The 27,035-nt window shown below is 37.2% G+C and overlaps 1 protein-coding gene across 1 annotated transcript in view; it reads right to left on the reverse strand.

The window, feature by feature from the left end:
• The window catches only part of LOC128734502 (visual system homeobox 2-like), a 235,965-nt gene extending 209,876 nt beyond the window's left edge, over positions 1-26,089 (reverse strand). The window contains exon 1 of the mRNA XM_053828736.1: positions 25,741-26,089. Coding sequence (XP_053684711.1) covers positions 25,741-26,089 — 349 coding nt within the window. The remainder of the gene's footprint in view (positions 1-25,740) is intronic.
• Between the last annotated feature and the right edge of the window lie 946 nt (positions 26,090-27,035).

Genomic DNA, 27,035 nt, shown 5'->3' on the forward strand with positions numbered 1-27,035 from the left:
AACGCTTCTGGATTACTGTCAGCTTTAAAAATACTGTTCCGACAACTCGAGCCGACAAACACTGAGCGACGTCTCTAGTGACAATTCAGGAAGACAAAGTAGAATCGTCGGTGGATTCTGCGGTGAATGTTCAAAACTTCTGCGTCAGCGTAGACGGATTTGTATTGTCCTCATACATGATACATATAATTTTGCTCTTCCACTTGCCGGCAAGTTATAGTCGTCGCCTAAACTTGACTGGGGACAACACCGTAAAATGCTCACCACAGTCAATCTGGCGGCCTTCAGCGAGTGGATTTCTTCTTTGTCGGAGGCAGCAAGCGTCATTGTTTCTCTACTTGTCCATTAGGGATAATAAGACTACTCGGGATGAAACACGGGTATCGAAAGGTAACGCCCACCTCACCGCCCGTTCGTTCATTCCATAAGGAGAACTACAGCAGCGAGTCGAAACAAATCGCGGTGGCTTCAACTGCATCGAAGATATCCTGCTCAGTCCAGTGCCTGCAAGAATACTACAAACCCAAACATTGTGGTAAAAACAGATGCTTCTTCTGGCACCCCGAGGTGCTGCACAACAATACGAAGAAGTGGCCAAAAAACCAATGCACCTACGATCGTATGCAAAAAATCTCCACAACCCTGCACAAGCCAGTGCTAGTGCACCGATCATAACTGTTGGCCAAGTAATCTATACCTATAAAAATGGATTTCTGTCTGTCTGTCCTTATGTTCCTTATAGAATCAAAAACTACTGAACCGATCGGCGTGAAAATTTGCATATAGGGGTTTTCGGGGCCAGGGAAGGTTCTTATGATGGTTATAAACCCCTCCCCCCACTAAGAGGGGGGCTGCCATACAAATGAAACACATATTTCTACATAACTCGAGAACTAATCAAGTAAATGGAACAAAATTTGATATGTGGGTAGTTTTGCAGACAAGAATTTTTTCTATGGTTAATCGAGACCCCTCCCCTATTTAGAAGGAGAATTATGACCCCTATGAGGGTGGGGGGGGGCTCCCATACCAATGAAATACAAATTTCCTCATAACTCGAGAGCTAATCAAGCAAATGGAACCATATTTGGCATGTGAAGGTTTTTGGAGGCAACAATTTTTTCTATGGTGAATTAGGACCCCTCTCGACTTTAGGAGGGGGGCTCCTATGCAAATGAAATACAAATTTCCTCATAACTCGAGAACTAATTAATCAAATGGAACCATATTTGGTATATGGGTGTTTTGGAGGCAGGAATTTTTTTATGATGGTTTGAGACCCCTCACCTCTGTGGTAGGGGGATAAGGACTCTCATACAAATAAAACAGAAATTTTTGCGTTACTAATCGAACTCGAGAAATTTTAGACTGTTTCATAAAACATTAATCAATAACAAGACCACCAAAAACTATCAATAGTAACTTGCGTTAGTTCAGCGCGAGACGGTCACAGGCCGCGAGTGCTACCGGCGACCTGCCGTCGGAAGTGCCGGCCACTGCGGGGGGAGGGGGGGCAACCCCCCGTTGAGATCACCTCTAGCTAGGTTTATTTATTTTCCTAGATCTACTGACCTCTATTACTTTCCTTCAGTTGGGTCACCCCTGCGGAATGGTACTTTCTACGAAAAGATTTTTCGTGAAATGGTACATCCCGCGTAAGGTTTTTCGTGAAATGGTATTCTGCGAAACTCTATATTTCGCGTTATGGTCAACCGAGAATTGGTGTTCCGCAAAATGGTCTTCGGCGAAATGGTTTGTAATGATGGCCAATATTTAAATGCTATCCGCTTTATTTTATCAGGCTAAGCAATGGGGGGAGTTGTTTTCTATTTTACTGTGAGGAAAATTTATATATTAAAACACCCATGAACTCCCCAGCAACTTGCAAAACTCGAGATTGTGAGAAAGGTCATCCGAGATTCACGATTTATGTACAACATAGTTTAATTTTTTGGCAATACGAAGTTTTTCGGGTCAGCTAGTAATATCATAAACACCAATATAGGGGTTTCGAGTTCGTAAGATTACAGAGTCTATATTGATGAGCGTATGATCATGGGCTTAAATTTCAGTAAAATCAAGCAGAATTCATGTCAATTTCCTCTTTACCCTTTACTTACGATCAGATTTAAATGCACTATTTGTTCCAGATATAAGGACCAAAGTATAAAAATACGTTAAGAATTGTGTGCGTTGTATTAGAGCCGGCGTTAAAACGTGCGAGAACCTGTGCAGATGAAGCAGCGCGGCTTTTTTTGTATACCACTGTGACAGCCCAAGTAGCACACTTTTGCCATTTCTGGTTGCTGTAACCTATTTATGGCTGAAATTAGTCATTAATCGGTTACCACAACTAATTTATAACAACTGTGCTAGTAGCGAGTCTAAATCATCTTTTGGGGCAGGCTCCGATTGCTCTACGCAGATTACGGAATGCTCTTAGCCCATTGATGGAGTTGAGCTAGATTGTTGTAATATTGTGCCCCAATTCGGTACTACATGGTTAATAAAATCAATGACCTTTTGGGATTTGGGCTCCAGGATGCATAACTTTCAAGTTCAGAGTTATAAAAGCGGCACGATATTCTTTAAATAATAAAAGCGGGACAGAGAGCAGTTAGGAGTCCCGTCATTCCGTGTAGTTCATTACGAGTTAAGTTGATTAAGTTTTGAGCTACTGTAGGTTTGGGGTAGATAAGCTGTTTAATAAATACCCAGATAAGTTAAGTTTTTTTATCCAGAACTATTCCGAGGAGTACGTTTTCTCTACCTAGTAAATACTAACGACTGTGTTGGTGGGGTTTATATTAAGCATCATAAGCATCATAACACGGTGGTGTTTGGAGTTCCTAATACACAACTTGGCAGTACTGCGTTAAACTTTCCTCTGACGATAAGTTTTGCGTCGATGGCCTAAGCAATAGTCTTGTAATCAAGCTGCGGTACCTTGTGAAGGAGTGCGCTGGCCACTAGTGTCCAAAGCAAAAAGGGGAGATCTTCGTGTGGACATCCTTTGATCACTGAAATTGTGACCGACGTATTTCCCAATGATCTGCTGCTCGAAAACATTGCTTGAATCTTGTTTATTGTAGTGTGGTTGATTCTGTTTTGAAAGACTGCCGTAATAACTGAAACGAAAAACGTTTGAGTAATTTCTCTATTAACGCCACTACACAGTGCAATGTGGTTTCCGTAGATTGGTCTTTTTTATGTATGTTGATTTCCATGCAACTGAGGGTTCTCTAGAAACTTGTTGCAGGTATAGTTATCTACGATTTTCTCCAATAGTTTAAGAAGCGTTGATGCCAGACTTATTGGCCTGAAAGCCTTATGCATAGCTTTCTCTTTTTTGTCTTTCTTAGATATGAATACAAAGTCTACTTTCGCCAATTCTTCGGGATATGTCTCAAAGCGAAATTGGCTCGAAAAAGGTTAATGAGATTTCATTGGTTCAAAAAAGCTTTATGCCCAATTGATCGAAGCCTCCGTAAATAGTCGGCGTGCAAATTGAGCCGAATCGTTTGGCATGTTATGTAACGATCCATTTCAAAGCAGCGAAACCTAATTTCATCATTTTTTCTTAACACTTTACACTCTTCATTTAGATAAAAGAGAAATAGAAACAATGGATATCTTGCAAATATTTTTAAAAAGCCAATTGTGTTGTATACAGACAGGGATTGTCCATAAGAATTTTTAAACATTTTCCTCGTCATCACCAAGCGTGAGGCTCTGTGCGACCGCATGGGTTTGCTGGTCTAAATCGATTATGTTTACGTTTACTTATTCTAAAAAATTAACAGCTGTTAATATGGTATCACAAAACAATTTTCCTTCTTTTTGTCACAGAGGAACACAAAAATTGGCCCCTGATATGAAAATATAAATCAATTTTCATTCACTAGCCATTTGCATTTTCGGGTGCTTTGATTAAAGTTAAGTTTTGGGGTATTTTGGTTATTGGTTAAGGTATATTCGAAGATATATTTGGTATATTATGGATACCAGAATAGTGATTATTATGCTGATTATGCAGCTGAGCGCGTGGATGCTCTCTAGAAAACAGTTCAAGGATGATTTTGAAACATTGGCCAATACCTAAATTGTTACGTAGCGGTTTTTGAAAATTCTAAAAATGATAAAAATGGCGGCAATTTTTCCAAAAGAAAAGTGTGTTTTCATCACAAACCGTCAATCAAAATCAAAATCGTAAGAGCTCATAAAAAATTGAAAAATTGAGATATCAAAAAACGGCTACGTAACAATTTAGATAATTCCTTTTTACATACTGAAAAAAAATTCAGCCAAATCGGACCACTAGATTCTGAGATACACGTACCGCCAGCTGAAAAAAGTTTAAAGTTTCGTACAGCGATGCACTTCCCTTGAGGTGGCCCCACAATTTTTTGACGTAACTTTTAAACGAGATCAGATATCAAAAAATTCTTTTGGCATGATGTTTCTGAAAATGCAAAAAAATAAATTTCAAATTTTCCGACTTTCTAGAGTAGGGTCCCCCCTTAACGTAATTACAATGGTTATTTCCAATTGTTGTTATTCGATAACAAAAGGTATTTTATACGCGAAATATGTCATCATGTTATAAAGTATATGTATATACAAAATAAAAAAAGTCTAATTATCATCTATTTACTTTACACTTAATTATTATCGTTTTATCATACACTAAAACACTGGTTCATTATTCAATCTTTTCTAGACACGGTTATTTTGACGTGTAACTGCGTCTTACCGCAAAGAGTCAATCTACAATTTAGAGTCAAGCCCACATCTATTCTAAAGATTACCAACATAAACAATTGTTATAACGTTATTTTTTCAAATTCAATTATAGAAGTTAACCCTAGAGCGGTCGCGCTAGTGTACTGAGTACACGCGTTTTCGAAAAACGCGAAAAAATCATCGAAATTTTAATCAAATCACACCAGGTTTTGGTTGTATTCGAAGATCTACTCTTCCTCTTTCTAATGATGCCAAAATATAGAAAAAAGAAATAAAAAAAGTGGTCGAAAGATGCTTGTAAAAATGGTGTGTCCGCGCGCGTGTACTCAGTACACCAGCGCGACCACTAACGTAACTTTTTTGAAATGAAAAAAGTTACGCAAGCGGTCGCGTCGTGTACAGAGTACACGGCGGGCAATAACTCAAGTTTGTGAATAGATAGAAGGTTGCGACTTTCGACAAAGTTGCTTATCTAGTTAAGACACATCCCGTGATATACAACAAAATTCGGAACTGATTCGCTAGATGGCGCTAATAATGAAGCAATTAAATTCATTTAAGAATATTTTAAAACCGTAATGAGCTAAAAGGTTACTATTTACTACAAAGTTGTTTGTAAAGCCAAGACGCATTTGGTAACGAACTCTGAAGTTTGGAACTAGTCCGCTAGATGGAGTATACGGTGAAATTTAATTCATTTGGCGATATTTCCGAACCATGACGAGATAGAAGGTTGATGTTTTCGACAAAGTTGTTTATCATGTCAATATGCTTCCGATGAAGGTAAATTAAATTCGGAATGAAGTAGTAGTAGGTGGAGATGATGAGAAAATCAAATTATTTTCGGAATATTGCGGAACCATGATGGCATAGAACACTGCTGTTCGCTACAAAGTGGTTTCTGTAGTCAAAACACGTTAGATAACGTATCGTTGTCCTTTTCATCATCGATTGCGTTGTCAATTCCAGTCAATCAACAGCTATTTTTATGGTTTTCTGAAAGAAGCAATTGATACGTATTGCTTCAACTTTTATCAAAAGACAAGATGAAGAGCACAGACTGATCAAAATGCTTTTGACGAAGCAATTTCGTCGTCTACATCGTCTATATAGAAATATCACCAGAACAAGATTCCTGGAAACCCGTGCTGCGTTTCCATCACATTCTTAAAAAAATATTTTAGAGTGTTTGAGTCCCTATTCTTCCCAGGGTCGCTAATAGGTTTATTCGAAAACCTGGCAAACACGAATAAATGTCAAAATCTGGCGATCAATTTGACCGATGGGGAGGACTTTTTCGGGAAACGTCTTGCCAGTTTTGATCAACGCCGGTACAAAATGTTGTCTGAAATTAGGAGCGATGACTCCTTTGCAGAACGGAGAAACAAAAATCTGGCAAAAATCTGGGACATTACCAAATATCTGGAAGATTTAGAACTTTGTCTGGCATGCAATAAAAAATCTGGTAAAATCTAGATTTATCAGCAAAGCAAAACCATGCATGGATATAAACGTCCTTCAGAACTTGACCCTTCTTTATCGATAGATATCGCTGCCGGTTATTAGAGTAGAGGAAAATCACTGGGCTAGTGCAAAGATCCTATTAACTCTGAAGCGGCACCGCCCAGTCGAGACTCGAACATACGACGAGTGGCTTGTTGGGCCAGCAACGTATCCCGGAGTTAACTTGGCAGACAGGCATAATGGCAACGTTGATGCTTGCAATTATTAACGTGTGCGTGATGATACAACCAAAGCTATTTGTTTTGCTAACGCGACAACACGACTGAAGTGCACTCTCTTGATACTCATTTGCAAAACAGCTTGCTTTTTTCATTGGGCTCGAATTCTTTACTCTTTCCTTGTATTACGTGTGTGTTATTTCCTGTATGATATAAGTGACCGTAATAAGAATATTATAGAATTGTTAGGAATCTAATGTACATTTTTCATTCTCATTATCATAGCAGGAAATAAAACAAACAAATGCTCGTTTTGTATTGTTTTATGGTAAGTGTCAACATAATTCTAACATTCTAATGTTTAAAGCATTACTTCAACATACCATAGCAAGCTTCCCTAATAACATACTCATTATAAAACTGTACAACTAATTGTTATACAACTAATGTGAGTCATTAATAAATTGATTTAAATAAAAGTATCGTAAGTGTGCTACTTGGGTAAGTTGAATAAGTATCATGTATCCCTAGGTGATATGTGCATTATTCAGTTTGTCAACATTGTCGATGATTCACAAACTCTGTTTTGGGAAAATCGTCAAAAGAATACTATTTACAAACATTTTGGTGTTCTTTTCCAGACCAGATAAGCCATTTTACCGTTTATTCGACATAAGCTGAGATATCGCAAAAAGAAATATGATTTTACCAACTGCGACATCTAGCGGGACAGTTCTGAATTTGACCGATCATTTTCAAATTCGTCTTGTCTAGACACACAACTTTGTCAAAAACCGCCACTTTCTATCGTATCATGGTCATGAGACATCATCATAAGATTATAATTTGACCACGCGCGCCACCTACTGAGACAGTTTCAAACTTTGTTATGAATTTCCAAATGTGTCTTGTTCGAACAAATAACTTTGTAGAACACAATAACAGTCTATCTCGTCACGACTCTGATATTCCAAAAAAACTCAATATGCTCGTTATAAGCGCCATCTACCGTATCAGTTCCGAATTTTGTTATCCGCAGTCAGATTGATCTCGTCCAGATAAACAACTTTGCCAAAGACAGCAATCGTCTATCTCTTCTCAGTCCCGAGATATTAGAGATTCTAGTATCGAGGTTCTAGAATCATTTGTTTTGGTCGCCATTTGCGCCATCTAGCGGATCAGTTTTCAAACTTTATTGTTCGTTTCCAGATGCGTCTTAAATTGATAAACAACTTTGTCGAAAACCGCAACCTTCTATTTCATGTCAGTCCTGAGATATAGGCAGTATTATTCGCCGTGTACTCAGTACACGACGCGACCGCTTATGTAACTTTTTTTAACGCGACCGCTCTAAGGTTAATCAAAAGATTTAAGGTCAAACTTACCCAAACATTTTTGGTGTGATCGCCTTGCTCTCCATACAGGGACGACATTTAGACATATCCCTCTAATTTCTTAATAATTAACAAATAATAAATTATTTCTGCGAAATGATTAAGATACATAATCTGTTTTGCTAGCTCCTTAAGCCAGTTAGCGATTGATTGAAAAAAAAATCTCTCGTACATCCCATGTGGATGTGTACCTCGATTTTTTTTTGCAACACTCTTCAGCATTGAAGAAAATCTCATGCTCAATTTATTGCTGTGAAGCCGATTTAACGTGTGAATTGAGGATTTATAATAGATTCATTCAGTAACGCCTAAGCCGGCTTCAAAGCATTGTAATCCTTATCCCATTCGAAAACAATGCGATATTTAGGAAGCAGGTTTTGTTGTCATAACCATCAATGATGTCGAGAAGATTATCTTCTCAATATAACCACCGTTCACTATGGGTTCTAGCTGTAAAAGAAAATCAGAAAGTGAGCAATAAAAGCTGCAAAAGAAAATAAAAACCGACGCAAAATCACAGACACTTCTAAATCAAATTCTGAAAACAAAACGCCTACAGATGTTTTCTCTATGTTATCCACTCGCTTATGTCTCAGTTTTCAAAAGTTCTTTTTACTGCCATACATCTCAAACCTCTTGATGCATGAGGCACATAAAGAAATATGTTAAATTTTTTCAATTGTTTTGCTATGAAAAGGAAAGTAAACTCAATACTGTAAAATTTGAGAATGGTTCCTGTCAAAGAAAACCACATTATTCTATTCATTGAAATCCTATAAGGCTGCATGTATTGCATCTCAGGGCGGAAACGAGCTTATTATTATATTACGGATAGAGATATAGGACTAATCATTACTTATAATTAGGGATGATGAAAATTCCGAAATCACTAAAACCGCGACTTCCGCTAATTTATTTTTACAAGAAACTTGTTTTTATGTTTTACACTGTGTGGCAAGAAATATGACTATAATAAGAAAACTTGATTCAATCATTATGGAATCGAATTTCGTGAATCAATACTCCCTCGCGAGAGTCGAAAATAATATCTTACTTTGACCATTTGTTTGAATATACCCCTGAAAATTGTATCATTCTTCAAATAACTTCAACTTCTAACGAACAAACGAATTACATTACATATGGACAATGCGTTAACAGGGTTGATTCGAATCAACCAATGTTTTAGTATACAATTAAGTGCCGATTTCTAATAATAATTTGGTTTCCAGTTAACTTCAATAACGCGGAATGAAACGCAAACAATAACCTGATTTTTGCAAGTATTAAACAAAGCATTACATATGTGTGTAATATAATATAATAATATAATATAATATGTAATATTTAACACTGAGTTGGTTTTACCAGATTATCATCAAATTGGAACTAAAATTCAAATTCAATAATTGGATGCTCTGAGTCTGTGTAAGCATCATATCACTAATCATTGACATAGACATTTTAATGAGACCAAGCTTCTCATATTATTGTGTTTGCTAACTAAACCTTGCCACAGACATCTCAAGTTTTCTTTATGTAAATGTTTCAAAAATTATCATGTGCACATTTTCTCTACTCACATGTACCAGTTTTTCACCGACGGAATTAAAAAATCGCGCTTAATAATATTTTTCTTGCATTATATAAAAAGCACCCAGCGCCTTGTTTCATTGTAATAGGTGCAGTAGCCATTAACAGGACAAGGGCAAGGGCGCGCAGAGCAGGCGTTCGCTAGAATGATATAAACGTGAAACAAAGGCAAACGTGATAAAACCGGAACACACCTGTACTTGTAACGATGATTTATGCTCTGGCACCTCTTGATAATTGCCACAGTGCGCCCAGGAAAATATGAACTACATATCATCAATGTATAGCAAACTCGTACAGCTGGCTAGATACTGGGGTCGCAGCATTCAAGACTTCAATTTTCATCTCTCCGTTATGATTGTGCATCAAGGATTCTGAAGGATCGACACCATTCGGCTTCCCTCATGCGGATGTTAGTGGATGCACGGTGATGTTTTGACGAACGCCTCATGAGTGTATTGGTGCGCTTATCACAAGCCCGTATAGTATAGTCGATTCATACATGTTCCAACGCACTCATACTAACTACGAAGAAAGTTGTGCACAACGTTTGAAGAAGAAAGGGTTAAAACTTTGAGCTTCGTCTTTAGAAAAAAGTAACGTGATATTCCGCGACATAGAAAATCAGTTATTAGTAGACCTTTGATCCGTACATTCGTTATGCTTATAAATATTAAGCAACCAAATTATAGGATATCCATCTACAAGCATATACCTACTGCCACTATTAACAAGTCCAATAAACAAACCTAGACTATTGAGTAGAATTGACAGTGTTATTATGTTAAGCGCATTTTAATAAATTCGTGTCTTGTATAGCTAATTAAATGGTGATAATTGTGATGTTCAGGAAATTTTTAAAGCTTGATTTCAGTATTAAGATGATTCACCTGTAAAACGTTGCATTTTTAAAGTCATTTCAATGACCTTTTTGTTACCTTTTCTAAACATGTACATTCTGATCTTTTAACATATCATAACTAATATCTAAACCGGATGCATGTTATTATTGAAATGAATTAATATTTCCGATATTCCAAAAATTCGATATTCCAAAAGTCGCTTTTCAATTTTGATTCAAATATACTTTAAACTTATTTTTTTATCGACATGCAAAATTTACCCTTGTAATCATTCTATAGTTGCAATTTGCAATGTGAACCAGGTACGTGCATGTGTAGTAAATTTACACTGCCCTTTTTCTCACATTGCTCACTGTCTAGGTATGATGTTTTTGTTTTCAATTATGTTAATGCTGGATGGCGGATTATTTCTGCACTCTTCCAATTTGTGCTTTACCGCTTCGAGACAGAGCCACACTTCTGTTTTCAACATAGATTTTTCATTTGAATGACTGAGTTTAACCCTGAGTACTAACCATTACCATTACACAACGGTCCTGCAAAGGACTTCATTTGGTGTAAAAATATTAGCATAGTTTCAGCGATCAAAAGTGGGTTAATCTTAGATGTTTTTTACCTTTTGTGCTCAGTTGGACTTTCAGTTTTGGACGCTTTTAAGAACGATTTTGTTAGTGAAATTCCCCAATGCAAATTTCTTAAGCACAAAGCGGTTCATAAAACATAAACTACTGAATCGCCGTCGTTTGAGAATGTGGTATGGTTAATGATGATTGTGACTGACCTGACATGAACAGAAATTCTATCTGTACTGATGATGTATTAATAAGCAATGGTAAAGTTAATTAATGCATTTACGTTGACTGCGAATCATACGAAAACACAACGGGAAATTCCATACACAAAGGACTCTTTTGAAACGTATCGAATTTCACAGCTCCGTGCCTACATCGGTCGATGTGGAGTATTTTAAAGTGCGGAGCTGAGAATAGCTTATGAATTCGTAAGCAAAGGAATTGTTGTTTTTTCATTACCAAGGGATGATATACCGTACGCTCACAGCTGTTTTAAACAGAGCTCATTAGCACTTCAATTTGCTTTCTGGATATTGATACCGCAAAAATTTGATTTTATTATTACTTGTTCCTGAACAATCTGAGTATATATACTACGACTGAAAATTTCATAAAAATACAAAAGTACTAAGGTCTGAATAAGAGTGGAATTGTTCGAAGTTCTATCTCCAAGTCATAATAATAATTACAATTAAACCAACAACTCAAAGCGCACATTCACACGGGATATACGAAAGCATGACAGTGAACTGAATATTAAAGTGCGTGAAATGTTTTCTTTGACTACGTTTTACGGTAGCGACAATCTAAAATGTATGCCAGCGTTACGAAAAAATTAAATATTCGGAACAATAATAACTCTATCGATTCTGAACGACTTGTGATGATCAACATACCCAACAATTTATAAGCTTGAACACCAATCAGTTTTTGCATACATGTTCTAAACGACGAGAAATGATGACGGGAGTATGTGCATACACAAAAATTCTAACGGGTGATAACTAAAATTTTGGAATTTTATTTCTCAAGCTGTCAAAAAAGACAAAGACACTTGAATAAGATCTGATTCACTGACATTAAAAATACAATCTCCACTGTTGAAAAAAAATTAATGAACATTTGAAAACGGTCCGTAATCGGCTGTTCGGCGAAGCTTCCATTTGATGTCGGAACAGGAGCGCTGTACGGCCATCATGTCAACTTTGCGGATGCATCTCTTGATTGTACCAATCAACTACTTACAATTCGTGGCTCTTCACCACCAAGGAGCTCTAAATCCTGAAGAAATCTTCAATTGGGCCACACTGAGGCAAATTTGTCGGGTAGTGGGTTTTGCGTACAAATGGAATCGAATGAGTATTTAGGAACGGTTGTATTTTTTTGACGTAATGTGATGATAATATATCCAGCCAAAACACGTATCGTTCATCTGCATGATGTTTTTGTAGAAACCAGTTCGAAATTTTCTTCAAGCATTTGTTCTGGTAAACGTATTGATTGATTGCTAAACCAGAGGGCTTGAACTATGGCTTCGAAACACCTCTCTCGGAAATGGAAATGTACAGCATCACTTTATGTGCAAACTTATGTTTAAATTTGTATTTTATGTTCGGAAATGCAGTAGAACTATTCATGGAAAAGTATCGATCATTTCCGGGAATGTGCGTCTTCGAAAGAGGGCAGTAACTTTCGTCGTCCAAAACAAAGCATTTTCCGGAATAATTTTTTATCCACCAGCGACATTGGGATTTCATCGTCGAAATCTGTTCCTCAATGTATTCCGGGCTATTCTCTACTTTCGGCACTTTATTCCGACTCTTTTCAATATTTTGCAGATGTACTAGTGGAAACAGTTGACCTTTTTTGCGGCATCCCGTGGGCTCACGGAATCCTTGCTATTGAAGGCACGAGAAAGAGAACGAAGTTCTTCTGCGTCCATAACTTTGACTGGTCTTCCATTACCTTGCTTGCGTGTAGTTGTTGTTGGGGATCTTAGGATATGGTAAATAGTCGAAGCCGCAACATTTTTGCTTTTAATATGTTGTACCATATACTTTTGGCTGAGATCTTTGTGGAATTCGTAGAAGTGTACAACGTACTCGCGGAATGCTTCTTGGTTTGACGCCATTTTGGGCAAAACTTTGCATGATCAAAGAAAACAAAAAATACTGGTAGAGAGAACTTGTTTGTTCCCGAGCAGGAGCGAATAGCAAAATAATATCAAAATGTGCTATTGGAAATCGAATAACTCATATCAAAATTTGGTCTTGTTTTGGCTGACATAGTTGGTAAAATAACAAAAAATAATATTAAAATTTTACTCCTTCAAGGCTAAAAGAATAACTACTTGTGTTATTTGAATAACAAAGCAATAACATGACTGTATTCAGAGTCTAAAATAACATATTTTAGTATTATTAAGGCATTGAATAACAAATGCGGTAGTATATGAGATATTAAAAAATCCTTTTATAAAATATTTATATTCCAAAATTTTTTTAATCAATTTATAGAGAATTTATAGTTGAATGTGAAGATATTGAGTTATTGCATCAATATAAAATATATTTTGCTGTTGTGCTTCTTTATGTCTCATGAAAATTGATGACAACTTCAAACGTCGCATTTTTGCCCCACCCTACTCTATATCAAATTTCCCGGATCGAAAAAGGGTGTCGATTTTGGTAAGTCAACGGTCATTTGATGCCAAATTCTAAATCCTTCTGTATTAACTTTCAAAATATGTATTTATATTCATTGAATCGTCTTTCGTGATTGTAGATTGACACACTGTGTCCTCCCAATGGTGAAAGGAACCTTTGTTATACCAACACATTAATCTCTTGAGATAGAAATCGACGCATATTCGGAACATAGTTTTACTGTCTGTTAAATAAACTCAGAAGCTGTAAAAAAAATTTATTCTATTTTATTCCTTATCACAGGGTAAATAATTTGAAGCGGTCCTTTTTGGTAAATTTTCAGACCACAATTTCCATACCTCCTTAATCTACTCGTCATCTGCAGGTCATAATGACATAATGACATAATAAATAAATAATTTATTAAAAAGCTCCACCGTTTTTCTTTATCAAAAATAAAAGCAAAGCTTTGGACTTTAACATCTTTCTAAGACGTAACCCTTCTTTATCGACATACTTGGCAGCGGCTGTTAAACACTCTCCAAAACAAAGCGTGGTAAAACAAGCACAAAAACCCATAACAAAAGATTTCGTGTAACTGCTTTGCGTTTGTCAAATGGAATAAAAAGTAAATATTTTATATTTTACCAAAGTAGCAAATAGTAATTTTTTTTCAGTTGTCTTCCTTCAATTTATGGTTTAATTTTTATACAAAGCAAAGCCTTAAGTTTAAACGTCTTTCTAAGACTTCTTTATCGACAGACTTTGCAACCGGAACTTAGAATTAGTGTTCGACATCGGAACGAAAATTGAAGTTCGGGTTCCGGTCCGGTCCGGCACGAACTTTGTTATTCCAACTTTATTCCGGTCCGATTTGGCTCTGTCCCGGTTCCGGAACCTGAACAGAGCCAAATCGGACCGGATTATTAGTCTTTATATTCGGAATTACAAGAATCCGGATTTCAATTTTTGTTCCGATGTCGAACACTACTTAGAATACAGGACTTTTACAGGGCTGCCCAGGTGAGATTTGAACATACAGTAAAGATTTGTACAACGCGGTGGGTGGAGCCGTACGTCCGTCGCGATATCTCAGCTGTCTATTATTAATCAATAAAGTTGATATTTGGTACTTGACTAGGTTATACCACATGCTAACAATGTACCAAAAATCAACTTTATTGGTTAATAGACAGCTGAGGGGCGTACATCACCACCGACCGCGTTATATAAATCTTTACTGTACGACGATTAGTTAGACCAGCATCGTAACACTGCACAAACAATTAGCGTAATGTAGTTAGCGTCGGGTCACTGTTACGGTCGGGCCATCGCGATTTTACAGATTTAGTAACTCGTGCTATCTATGTATAAGCATTGTGAAACTTCTTACTGTGACAGTGAATATTGTGAATTTCAATCGTGTATTCAAAACACGCGTACTGATTTCAGTGACTAAATCTTGCAAAAAAAATCCTTTTCTTCAAGAGGATGGGAAAGACATTTACTTAAGAGTATGGAAATACTAGTAAGTACGGGAAACACTAGGATACATCTGGTAGATGTTATGAGTTCAAAATGATTTTGATTAATTTGTTTATTATTTTCTGTAGTACCAATACTATAAATATTGTAAACATAGATTTTTTAATAATTTTGAGTTAAAGGTTTGAAGATATTTATTTAACAACGTCGTAGTAAAGTTGTTTGCGAGAGGTGAGCGACCCGGCGACATATTTCGGCGGTTGAAATCCCACGGGGTGAAGCGGAATTTCATCTATCACACCATCCGTCGGTACCGGGATGCGGGCTCGGCCAAGGACCGTGCTAGATACGGCCGGTCGCGTTCGGCGAGGACGCCAGCTGCCATCAAGGTGGTGAGGGAGCGGGTTCGTCGAAAAATGGACCGCTCGACCGAAAGACCGCTATTGATCTGGATGTGTCGATGGGGACTGCCCACACCATCATGGCGAAGGACCTGGGATGCAAGCCGTACAAGAAACGCAAGGTTCACAGGGTAACGGAGGCTACAACGAAGAAGAGGCTGGACAGAGCAAAACTGATACGTTCGCGGCACGCTGGTCAGGAGTTCTTCTTTTCTGATAAGAAACTCTTCATCTTGCAACAGCTGCACAATGTCCAAAATTATCGGTTGTGGGCACCGACGTTGGCCAGCATCCCCCCGCCCCACATAAACATCCCGCGGTTCCAGAGCGCCGCGTCGGTGATGGTTTGGGGGCCGTATCCAAGCGTGGGAAGCTTCCACTGGTGTTTATCGAGAAAAACGTGAAAATCAACGCCGCGTGCTATAAGACCGAGAAGGTTGTGGCCCCGGCACTTCGTGACCTCTACGGGAAAGATCATTACGTCTTTCAACAGGACTGCGCACCGGCCGACATGGCGAATATCGTCCAAGCGTGGTGTCGGGAGAATTTGACTGGTTTTCTCGATAAGACTTTGCGGCCTCCCTGCTCCCCGGATCGTAATTCCCTGGACTTTTATGTATGGTCGTACATGCTGGCCAAGCAGAGCGAACATAAAGTGAGCACTATGGACCAATTTAAAACGCTCATTTCCAAGATCTGGGACGAGATGCCCATGGACCAGGTGCGTGCCGCGTGTAATTCTTTTGAAAAACGTCTCAAGCTCGTCATCAAACACAAAGGGGTGCCGATCAATCACATCAATCAGATGCGTGTGTCAGATAATCTGTCATTTTTAGTCAAAGTTGTCATAAATGGCGGAAAAAAGTAAAAAAAAGGCGAACAAAAATTACATGCATGAAAATGTCTGCATTTTGTGACGAAACATTTCTGAAGTGTAAAATAGTATAAATATGTAAAGTCACAAAATCCGAAAAAATTTGTGCCGTTCTGATTCAAACTTAAAACAATCTCAAACTTAGAACACTTTAGAATAAAATGCTCTTAGTATTGCTAATATGCTGAAATATTATGCTTGTTGTATAACACCGCACAGGGGATATTCTAACGAACACGGTGGTATACAATAAGCATAATATTTTATCATATTACCGATACTAAGAGCATTTTATTCTGAAGTGTTCGAAGTTTGAGACTGTTCTAAGTTTGAATCAGAACGGTAAACATCTTTGTAATTTGTTTGTTTAAATCTGAGCATATGAAATATCAAACCTAAGATACCGTTCTGATTCAAACTTCGAACACTTAAGCTATGCTGATACTTTCTTTAAAGTAAAATGTACGAGAACACCTTTATTCGACCCCCATAAATGGTTTAATTGTATGATAATTTATTTATTTTCGTGGGAAAATTTAAAAAATGAGGATAAAATGTTATTTTACATTGAAAAACACTAAAAAACTGCAGTTCGGTTTTGATTCAAACTTTGAACACTTTCATGGTCGACATTCAAAGCTCGAATATTGCAGTCTCAGCCATCAAACACTTGTATTATTTTGATAAAGATTAATAATTTTAGTGTCACTCAACTTAAATGAGTGAAATTATATTTTTTAATGCAGTTTTTTAAATCCACCTAACAGTGTGATTTAAATTTTTTGCATAATAATTTGTTTCAATCCATACGTCTGTAGGCAATTGCTAATATTTTCGAACTCCATGTTGACATGGTACAGCTTTTCAAAGCAGACAATTCATTTTCTTGAAGGAAAACCCGGAAAAACCTTATATTATTCGTGGCTGTTCGAAGTTTGAATCACTCTCCAAAACGTTTATTTTATCTAATATATTTAAAATAATGCATGAAATATTGTATTTTAACTATGCTTTAGAACATACATATCTTACACTTATCTAATAATCGCAAAGTGGGAAGGTAAACGTTCTAAAATTGGTGAAATAATGCAAACATAAACAGCTACTTTTGCACGAAACGCAAAGAATATGCAAACCAAGTTAAAATCTGAGTTCTCACTTTTTTCAGTGCCTGCCGATTTCTCACAAGGAGTCCTACAGCTCAATGTTATACCTTATCGGATAGAGGACATTCTAACGAACACGGTGGTGTACAATAAGCATAATATTTTATCATATTTGTTGTTACCATATATGTTGACCTTGAAATTTTGATTTTGAGTTTCCCAACAAATTTGAGCTATAATACGATGGATTGCTATGACTACGACACAGTTTAACTCCATTTGGTATATCTGGGTCATAATGCAATGGTCGCGCAAGCATCGATTTTTAAAGCAACTAGATATGCCAGTCTTCGATTTCCTCATCATAAGGAAAAAGTATGCCATCAGCTCTATCTACTGGCGGCAGGGTTTACTAGACTACCATAGTCTTTGTATGGCCTTCTTATATTACACAAATATTAGTGACATACGATCGATTTAACACGTATGTCATATGAAGACGTTTTACGAATACTCTGACAGGTTAGTAAACCCTCTCACCGCCATAACCCATTTTATTGATGATTAGATCTGCGCAGGGTGGCGTATATATATTCCTTAATAATCTAAGGCGCAAGTGATTCAGTTTTTGCCATTCGTGAATTTCAATGCACCGTTCTGAGCACATCCAGTTCAGGGGTAACCAGTGATGCGGTCGTTGCTCAGCGGATTTCTATTCTCTTTTCGTTATTCTACTGAAAATGAAGAGGCCGGTCATATGGCCTCTGAGAGACATGAGATGATTGCCAATCGCTATTTTGTCGAGTGCTGATATTTTTTGATATGCGACACGACATACTTTACTGGTGCTGAAATGTTCCTTTATGGGAACCGGTTCCGGGACTATAGTATCCTCTCGGATCCGGATGGCGCGCACCATGGCTCATAACTGCGACAAAGTAATTGATATGTTCACAGTCGATGATATGTTTACAAAAATCAACAGATTTCAAACAAATTTTATATGTTTGGTAACTTTATCTAAAAAAGCGATGAAACGGTCCCCCAAGGAACTCTGGAATAACTTCTGTTATTTTAAATCAATAACAATCAATCCATACGTGTCCTTCCTGGTCCGTCGCATGCCGTGATCTAGTATGCTATGCGTGATGTATGAATTCGTGCAGTTTTCAGATTTAACTATCAATACGTTGCGTTTAAAATTAAATTGAAATGAAACTAAAAGAGATAGGCGTTTCACGTCAAAGAACGAATTGTAGAGCTTCAAATTAGTAAATAAAAACAATCAACCTTTAATGCCTTTTTTAGAGAAATTTAATGAAAATTCCTTAAGAAACACTTATTTCAAAGCCTTTTGCTTTTGAACGGTTTCTAAATTTCTTGAAGTAGGAGGTTTAAGGGCAATTTTCAGTGTACAATTTTCTCAGCTTTCGAATAAAAACAAGAAAATCAAGCTGGCTAGCTTAGTTTTTGTAGTAGAGCTAATTCAAGGAAAACAGTACCGAAAACTAAGAATGTTTCATATCTCTGTAACGATTGAGATTTGACCATGTGCGTAGCAGGATTTTTTCGTCAAATGTGGTCTTCTACCACCCCCTGAAATATTTACTCTAAACTACCAAACACCCTGTATAATTGTAGTCGTAAGGGCCTGCATAGTGTCGTCGTCCTGAAAGTAAAAACAAGTTAGATTAAAACTTCTCGGTCGGTGGTTTCTACAGTTGACGGAGGAAGAGGCACAATCTGTGTGTCGAAAAATAACCCAAAACCAGATACGTCGCTACATTGACAAGCGGGTTTTCTTCTTTTGTACAGAGACTTCTTTTGTACAGCGCCTCTATGGTTCAAAGGTACACGGGTACCAACGAACCACACGCCCTGGCAGGTGTTGTGGGTTCAAATCCGGTTATAATCCCTGATTATAGCTTGGTTCGACCCATGCACCTTCCAACATTGGACAAAAGTCCTTTCCACTCTTTCCCAAAAAATTTTCATTACTTTCCCCTACCGTCCCTCCATCAATTGTAAAAACCATCGTTTCAAAAAATATTAATAATTGTAGTGTTAAAACCTCTCGTTTCATAGATAACTAATAACTGAAATCATGTAAATTATCATGGTTTAAGTTATTATAAATTGTTCATTTTAATGTGTTCCACATGATTATTTATAACTTTCAAATTAAAGTCAAAATGACAAATAATGATCTATGATCTATTCAATAATGATCTATGAGGCTATATCCTTTGAAATGAGACTAATAACGCATAAATCGATTAGGATAGCTCAGAGAAACCGGCGATCATTTTACCCAGTCAAAACAGGGGGTTTAGGCATAACTTTTAAACTACTTGTTTCTTTTCAGTAAATCTTCCTAAATAATTTTATGATAGCGAGAGCTTTCGCTTGACAGATCGTTGAAATCGGTAATATGGTCAAGAGGAAATTGTGTCACGCAGTTCTTACATTTTTGCTTATAATTTTTAAACGAAATGTCGGACCACAAAACAACTCAATTGTGATATACAAAACATTTAGTATTTATTAAGTATTCATTTCTATAAATCTGAACAGAGATGGCTCGATCACTTAGACTCAATTTTTTTTACTCATTTGCCAGTACCATCTCAGCAGAACCTAAATTGTCAAAGTTATACATATATGGGACATTTGTAGAACCAGTTATTATATACAATTTTGTTGAATAAAGTGTTACTTGATCTTTTGAGTTATGGTACTACAATACTCGTAACTCTTTAGTGATTAAATGAACGTTCACTTAGTCACTAATGAGTTACTAGCATTGTAGCACCATATCTACACAAGATATAGCAAAACTTCTTTCAGCAAAATTGTAGATAATAACTAGTTCTACACATGTTCATTACGTAATTTTGTCAAATTTTGCTAGGCTGAGACAGTACTGTCAAATGAATCGAAATTGAGTCAAAGTGATCGAACCATCCCTGGTTTTGAATTAAACCTTAAATTACCTAAAACAGCGGTTTCCAACCTTTTTTGGTTCGCGAACCGCTTGGCGAAATTTCCTACACTATTCTGCAGCGAACAAATTTTTTGGCGAATCCCCATTTAGGAAACGCTGCCTTGGAACATAGATAATCCACTCTTCGTAAATTTAAGTGTCAGTGAAGTGACTTCTGACGGCAAGAAGTTTTACTAACTTGCACTCCTAAAGGATTCTACCTGTAAATTGGTCGGATTTAATTGAAGCTAGGTTAAAACTACTCAAAATGCCCTTAAAGTGTACAAACTCAGATTTTGAGTAGTTTTTCAACCCAAAAATTGGTAGTATTAACTTGAAGGTGCGTTATTTGTCATAGAGAATAATTCAATTATCGGTAACAAGTAGCCAAAATTGGTTGAAATTTTTACCCAAAGTTTGAGTTTGTACACTTTAAGGGCATTTTGAGTAGTTTCAACCTAGCTTTAACTAAATCCGAGCTATTTACAGGTAGAATCATTTAAGAGTGTGTCATTGTGTTCATAGAGCGTTTCCATAGGCATACGTTTGACTATATAGTCGGTCACTAACACTTGTGTAAGGAAGGCTCCATAGCCGCAAGGTTATCGAGTCTGCTTTGACAAGCGAATGGTCGTGGGTTCGAATCTTAGTAGAAACAAGCCATTCGATGTCAAGTTAGTTAAACAACGATTTGAAACTATATAACAATATGGCTTGAAACCTACACCGTTTTACGGTGATTCTATTTTGTTCACAATTTGTAAACTTATTCAGTTTCCAAAAATTTTATGTAAACCAACGCACAACGCAATCTTAACCAATAGATGGATTATTTTCCGAAGACGTGTCGATTTCTATCTCAAATAGCAAGTAAGACCGTATGACAAAGGTTCCTTTCACCACTAGGTGGATTAAATCAGTTTTTTTGACGTAGGACTACGTCTTACGGCAAGGAGATCGAAGCAAGTCGTGGTCGCGAGTGGACGTCAAATATTTTCGCGTTCGATATTTTTCTTGTTTTTTGCAGGAGAATATTTTACTCAAAATACGTTATTATCAGTGATAAAAAAATTGTATTACGATTGGAAAAATGCTTAAAGAAGAGTTGCTACTTGCAGTAGCTTGTTCAAGACGCCTTCCGTTTGAAGAGATTGTTGCCATTTATGTTTTGGAAGTTGGCAGGGCGGAAAGTGAATCGAATTATTCAGGATGTTTGATATTTTACGCTTGAATGAAATGGAAGAGATCTCAATCAGCTTCAATAAAAAAGGATGTGATACGAGGTCAACCGGATTCTCTGAATGAGCTGCGCTTGACTTCCAGAAAATTGGCACATGGAGTTTTTACTTCGAAGACGAGTATTTTGACAGAGGATTCCATCGAAAAATATGAAAAAGTTTTCGCTTTCAATTTTTTCGTGCGGTTTTCCGAAGGAATTGTTCGGACTGTTAATACTGGTTGACGGATTGTTTTACCGGATTGAAGGTACCGCAATGGATACAGGATGTACTGTCAGTGGATGATCGCTGTAATACTCATGCTGAAGCGGTGAGAGCTTGCTGTTAGTTTTGGGGTTGACCTTGAAAATTACGACTTAAGGAAAATCAAACTCTGCCGAACCCGGAGCTCCTGGCGGCGACGAACGCCGACAACCACGGAGTCGAAGATTCTTCCCTGCTATATAACTCGTGTTCCTTCCAACCTGACAGCAGGATGACAGCAAATTCACAAACCTCACTGTGCTGATGGAACGGGCAAGAGAACATTTTGCAAATGCATGGCGGTGAGATCGTTTCGTATTTTAATTATTTATCATAACTATGATTTTCTCTATGCTAAATGTAGAATAGTGGATTTTACAATTCTTTAATCTGATTTATTGAAAATTGGTGTTAAATTAATTTATTTTACTTTTTTCTTTCGCTAATTTGGTTTTGTATCAATTTTGAATAATTATTAAATTATTATGTCAGCATATTAATAATCAGTTGCATATGCATGCAACTGCATATTGCATATGCATATTTTATTAATTAAGCTTTAGTATGAATGAGCTCTCATCATTTTTTCGTTTACGCTGGTTTATTGATCAATTATTTTGCTATTTTTATATCTTTTTCTATTCTAACACTACGGTAGCTGGTGCGTCTTATCTATTTTCAGAGAGCGAAATAAGGCGCTATAACCTTGGCCTATTGCAGCCTGGCTTATGGTCGAAATGCCATAAGTTCATCCCCGAGGGTCCGGAGTATTATTTAATCTTTGCTAGTTGAATACTCCCAACGAGCATTAAAACTAAACAATAACAATTGAACAGAAACGGCTGGTACGAGACGTCCCCGTTTCTTCCTCCCCTGTTGATTCAGAAATGTATTTAAGTATGAATAAATTATTCACACAAGATTCATTTCACAGAATCGTCTTTGCGGCAATACCTCACAGTTGGCCTGGCCGATTTGATTTTTGTGATATATCTGGGATATTTTACAAATGTCAATACTGACAAGAAAATAGTTTGAAATATTTCTATGTTAAGAAATAATTTAAATTATTTCCAGGAACCCTTTATTGTGGCTGTGACAGTATTAATGAGTAATGAGTAGGACTACGTCTTACGGCAAGTTTTGAGATAGGGTGTCATTCCAAAAAATCGAAAAATGCGAGCGTCACGAAAAATGAAAGGTTTTGAGCGCTAATAGCTCAGCGGTTTTCCGATAGATTTTCAATATTCTTACACCAATCGATCGGTAAATCTTCTAAGAATTGACCCAAATGAAGAAAAGTATGGATTCTTGATGTTGAACTATTGAAAACTTGAAACTAATGAACCTATGTTTTACCAGAATTCTCGCTTTGTGATTGGTTGGAAGATTCTTTACGATGATCTAAACTTATACCAATTTGATATCTGTGCTTGGGAAGTAAGCCAAAACAAGTGACAAAGTTTCCTCATTTCAACAAGATTTCTTAACACCGCGGTTAAACCTAGACCATTTTGATGTCCTTGCTTGGGAAGTACGCCAGAGAGAGTGACAAAGCCCCCTCGTGCCAACAGATTTCTTACGAACGCGATTAAACCTAGTCCAATCTGATGTCTGTGTTAGGGAAGTGTGCCAGAAAAAATGACACAAGTTCGTTGTCCCAGCAGATCGCAAATTCTTTACTGCGTAGTGCGTGACGATTAAACCTCGGCGAATTTGATGTCTGAGTTGGAAAAATGTGCTACAGCTGTAGTGTTCGGTTATAATACGACTTTGTATTAATACGCATGCTTGCCGTTCCATTAGAAATGTAGTGAAAAGATATTCTGTTGATAAAATAGGGCAAAATTGGTAAAATCCCTTCAACGTGGGGAACCATGGGTAATAAAAACAATCTTTAATTTCAGTAAGGTAGCAGGAAAGCAACAGTTTGTGCTCTTGATTTTGTTAAATTGTTTTCAAATGTACAATCTTTTGAGAATTGAACGTATGCAATGTTACTACTTTGATAAATGTTACATACAACGCATGTAGCATATGTATATATGTTGCATATAGCATGTATAAATGAAGAATCGAATGATTAGAAGCATGAATATATGCTACTCTCACTACAAAGAGACTTACGTAGTCCTGCGTCACCTATATATGCGGTCGTGTCTTGTACACAACCCCTCTGATTTTTTAGTTCACTTTAGGGGACTTTAGTTTTTTATCTATTTTGACAGCTTGAAATAAAAGAATCATCATTCTTATCGCAGCCCCATTGGTTGTTGATGGAACTTTTATTTGCCAATTGAACGGGCGGCGATCCACTAATCCAGACTGTTTTTGTACAAGCGCCGGTTAATTGTTGTACATATAGTTATGCGATGTGTTCATGAAGGGCCTTTTCTTGTTCACTATGTGCTAATACTAAACCATTACAATAATTCATAAGCACTTCGGTACTGATCATCCGCAAACCATTCATACAGTTCCCTGTGCCTATCAAAATTAGTAAACCAATGTATTATTGCCTACCGCTTAGTAACATTAGAGTCAAATAAACTACAGGAATCCCCCGAGTAAGACGATTTTTCAGTTATCGATTAACCAATAAAATAGATTTAAGGTAGTTAACTAGCATAAAACTCTCAATAGGATCAAAGCACTAGCTCCGCATTTCTTCCGTATTCTACTAACGACTTATAGGCTTAGCTTCTATCTTATTGCTCACAACAATCGCCTGGGGCGATTGGGCTCGTTCCGATCTGAAACGTCCCGATCGATGCGTGTTATAGTATACAATGTATTCCGATCGAAGCGCAATTTCTGATCAGATCCGGCTCCGATCGGTATGTAGAATAGAGCCGAATATTTATACGTAAGCAAAATACGCACCTTTGCACCCCAAAATACGATCAAAAAATAAATGATATGCATTTAACCAACAATAAACGAATACTGATTTATATCATTCTGGACAACTTGATCAAAATTAAAGACCAGCGTAATTTTTTTCGCTTTTTTTATATATCCTAAGCACGCGATGCAAGTCATTTGTTTTCTTTGAATCAAGAATTTCGGCACCAACTTTTCCAAAGGGTAAATCTGCAAAATGTAAACAAACCGAATGAAGGTTTCTTTCCCTATGCTTGTTAAGCAGAAAATAACCCTTAATCGGTTTGCTTACATTTTGCAGATTGGCCCTTTTGAAAAGTTGGTGCCAATTTATTTCTTACTAATGTATTGTACCAGATGTTCAGATGCACATAAATGTGTGGAGTATTTATATCGTGCGAAATTCTGTCACGGGCCATTATTTACAATAAGAGTGGATATACAAATACAAATACAAAATATATTATATGCTATTTGACATGTATGTCCTAAAAAAAAGCCCTGTTTTATACAATGCATGCGAATGAATATTTTTTTTTATTTTTCGTATCCGAATTGTTGGATCATGACATTAATTGTTAAGATTATGCTGTCAGTACCAAATCTGTTGTTTGTTTTGCAAGCGGCCACGCTAGCTCAAATTTTGGTATTATCATGCCATTCGACGCTACGTGACTTATAAGTTTATTTCTTCTCGAAGAATGTATTACCAAAAATGAAACATAATATTTTTGATATAAACCAGATCATGTTTGTGGACATATAGAAGTGAAATAATGCACACACTTGTATAATGACTAGTGCGTTTACTAAACAATGACCTTGCTGAAAATTAATTGTAGAGCGGCGATCATTTAATAGTTATTAACACGTAGTGTAAATAAAATGGTGTCCATTTATTACAATTAATGTATGGATAACTACGAGAGACTATGCATTTATGCAGAACTAAAATTTATAAACTTAATAACACACCTATAAGCTTAGTGATCTCATGAAAATTACAGGCTCATCAATTCAACTTTGAATACTCACCAGCCGTACTTTGAGGATGCAGTTGCAGCGGACCTCCTGCAGCACTAGCAGCCATATTGTGCGGCAAGAAGGCAGCTGCGACGGCTGCATGGGCATTAAAATAGGCCATCCGCGAAGCAGCCATCTGCATTTGATGGGGATCTGCTGAGAACGGTGATTGTCCTACGCTGGAATAAAGTGTTGGCGTAACAGCAGACACAACGCCACTAGGTCGAGAATTATCACTCAATCCGAGCAATTCCTGGATGGCAAATGGCGATCTTTGCGGCATAGTTTGCGATGGACGAGTTGTAGCTCCAGGAGCTGTGACGTGAATTGTTTCGGGCCGTGGCAGCGAATCTAAATTCATTGTTTGTTTTATTTATTGTAACTAGTAGTCAATAACTACTATAACTACTAGACCAGTATTAGTCGGAAAATTAGGCGGCTTCACTATTATGCAGGAATTTCTATATATTTGTTTTTTACTCTTTTTGATAGTAACCACACTTTGTTTTCCAGAAATTCACCTGTTTCACCACACAAATACAAGCGCCGACGGAAAACCTTTTGAAACCATAAAGATATCTTGCAGTATGCTTCTGTATTCGTTGTATCACTGCTTAGTAAATTAACACCGCATGAACAGCAACATTGTGTATCCTGTAAACATCACTACGAAAGCACAAGTCTCGAAAACAATTGTTGGAAAGACGCCTCACTTTTCATTCTAAGCCACAGAGTCGCGGAAAAGGCGTTCGAAACATCCGAACAGTTGTGATATTACGATAAAACTGAAATTTAAATGTCATCATAATCATGTTCATGACCGCACGTATATAAAATAATTCATCACAGTACACGCGGCGCGAACGCGTTAACAAACAAGTGCACACATCGAACTGGATCCGTTCCGCAGTTGACGTTAGTGGTCGAAATTCTCTCGTGAGTGGTCGCTTTGTACTACAATTGGACTATTGCGAGATGCACCGCACGCGACGGATTCTAAATTCCATACGGTGCTGAGTTTTCCGTAGGCTCCGAGCGCTTTCCAACACGCTATGATGCAAAACCTGAATTAAAACATACTCACAAGCTGCACAAATAAATGTGAGAAGGAAGCAAAGACAAATAAAAACAATCGGCTCTCTCTCACACCAACAAAACCCGGTCACACTTCGCGGTAGCAAAACGGGACTATGATATAGGCTTCTCACGAACTGGAGTTGAAGGGCGGAAGCGAAACCAAAGCGGAAAAAACTCTTTCCTCGTCATAACCCGATAGCTGACTTCTTTCCCGATGAGTAAATTTCCTA

The sequence above is a fragment of the Sabethes cyaneus genome, chromosome 2 (assembly GCF_943734655.1).
Source record: "Sabethes cyaneus chromosome 2, idSabCyanKW18_F2, whole genome shotgun sequence".
NCBI classification, from domain to species: domain Eukaryota; kingdom Metazoa; phylum Arthropoda; class Insecta; order Diptera; family Culicidae; genus Sabethes; species Sabethes cyaneus.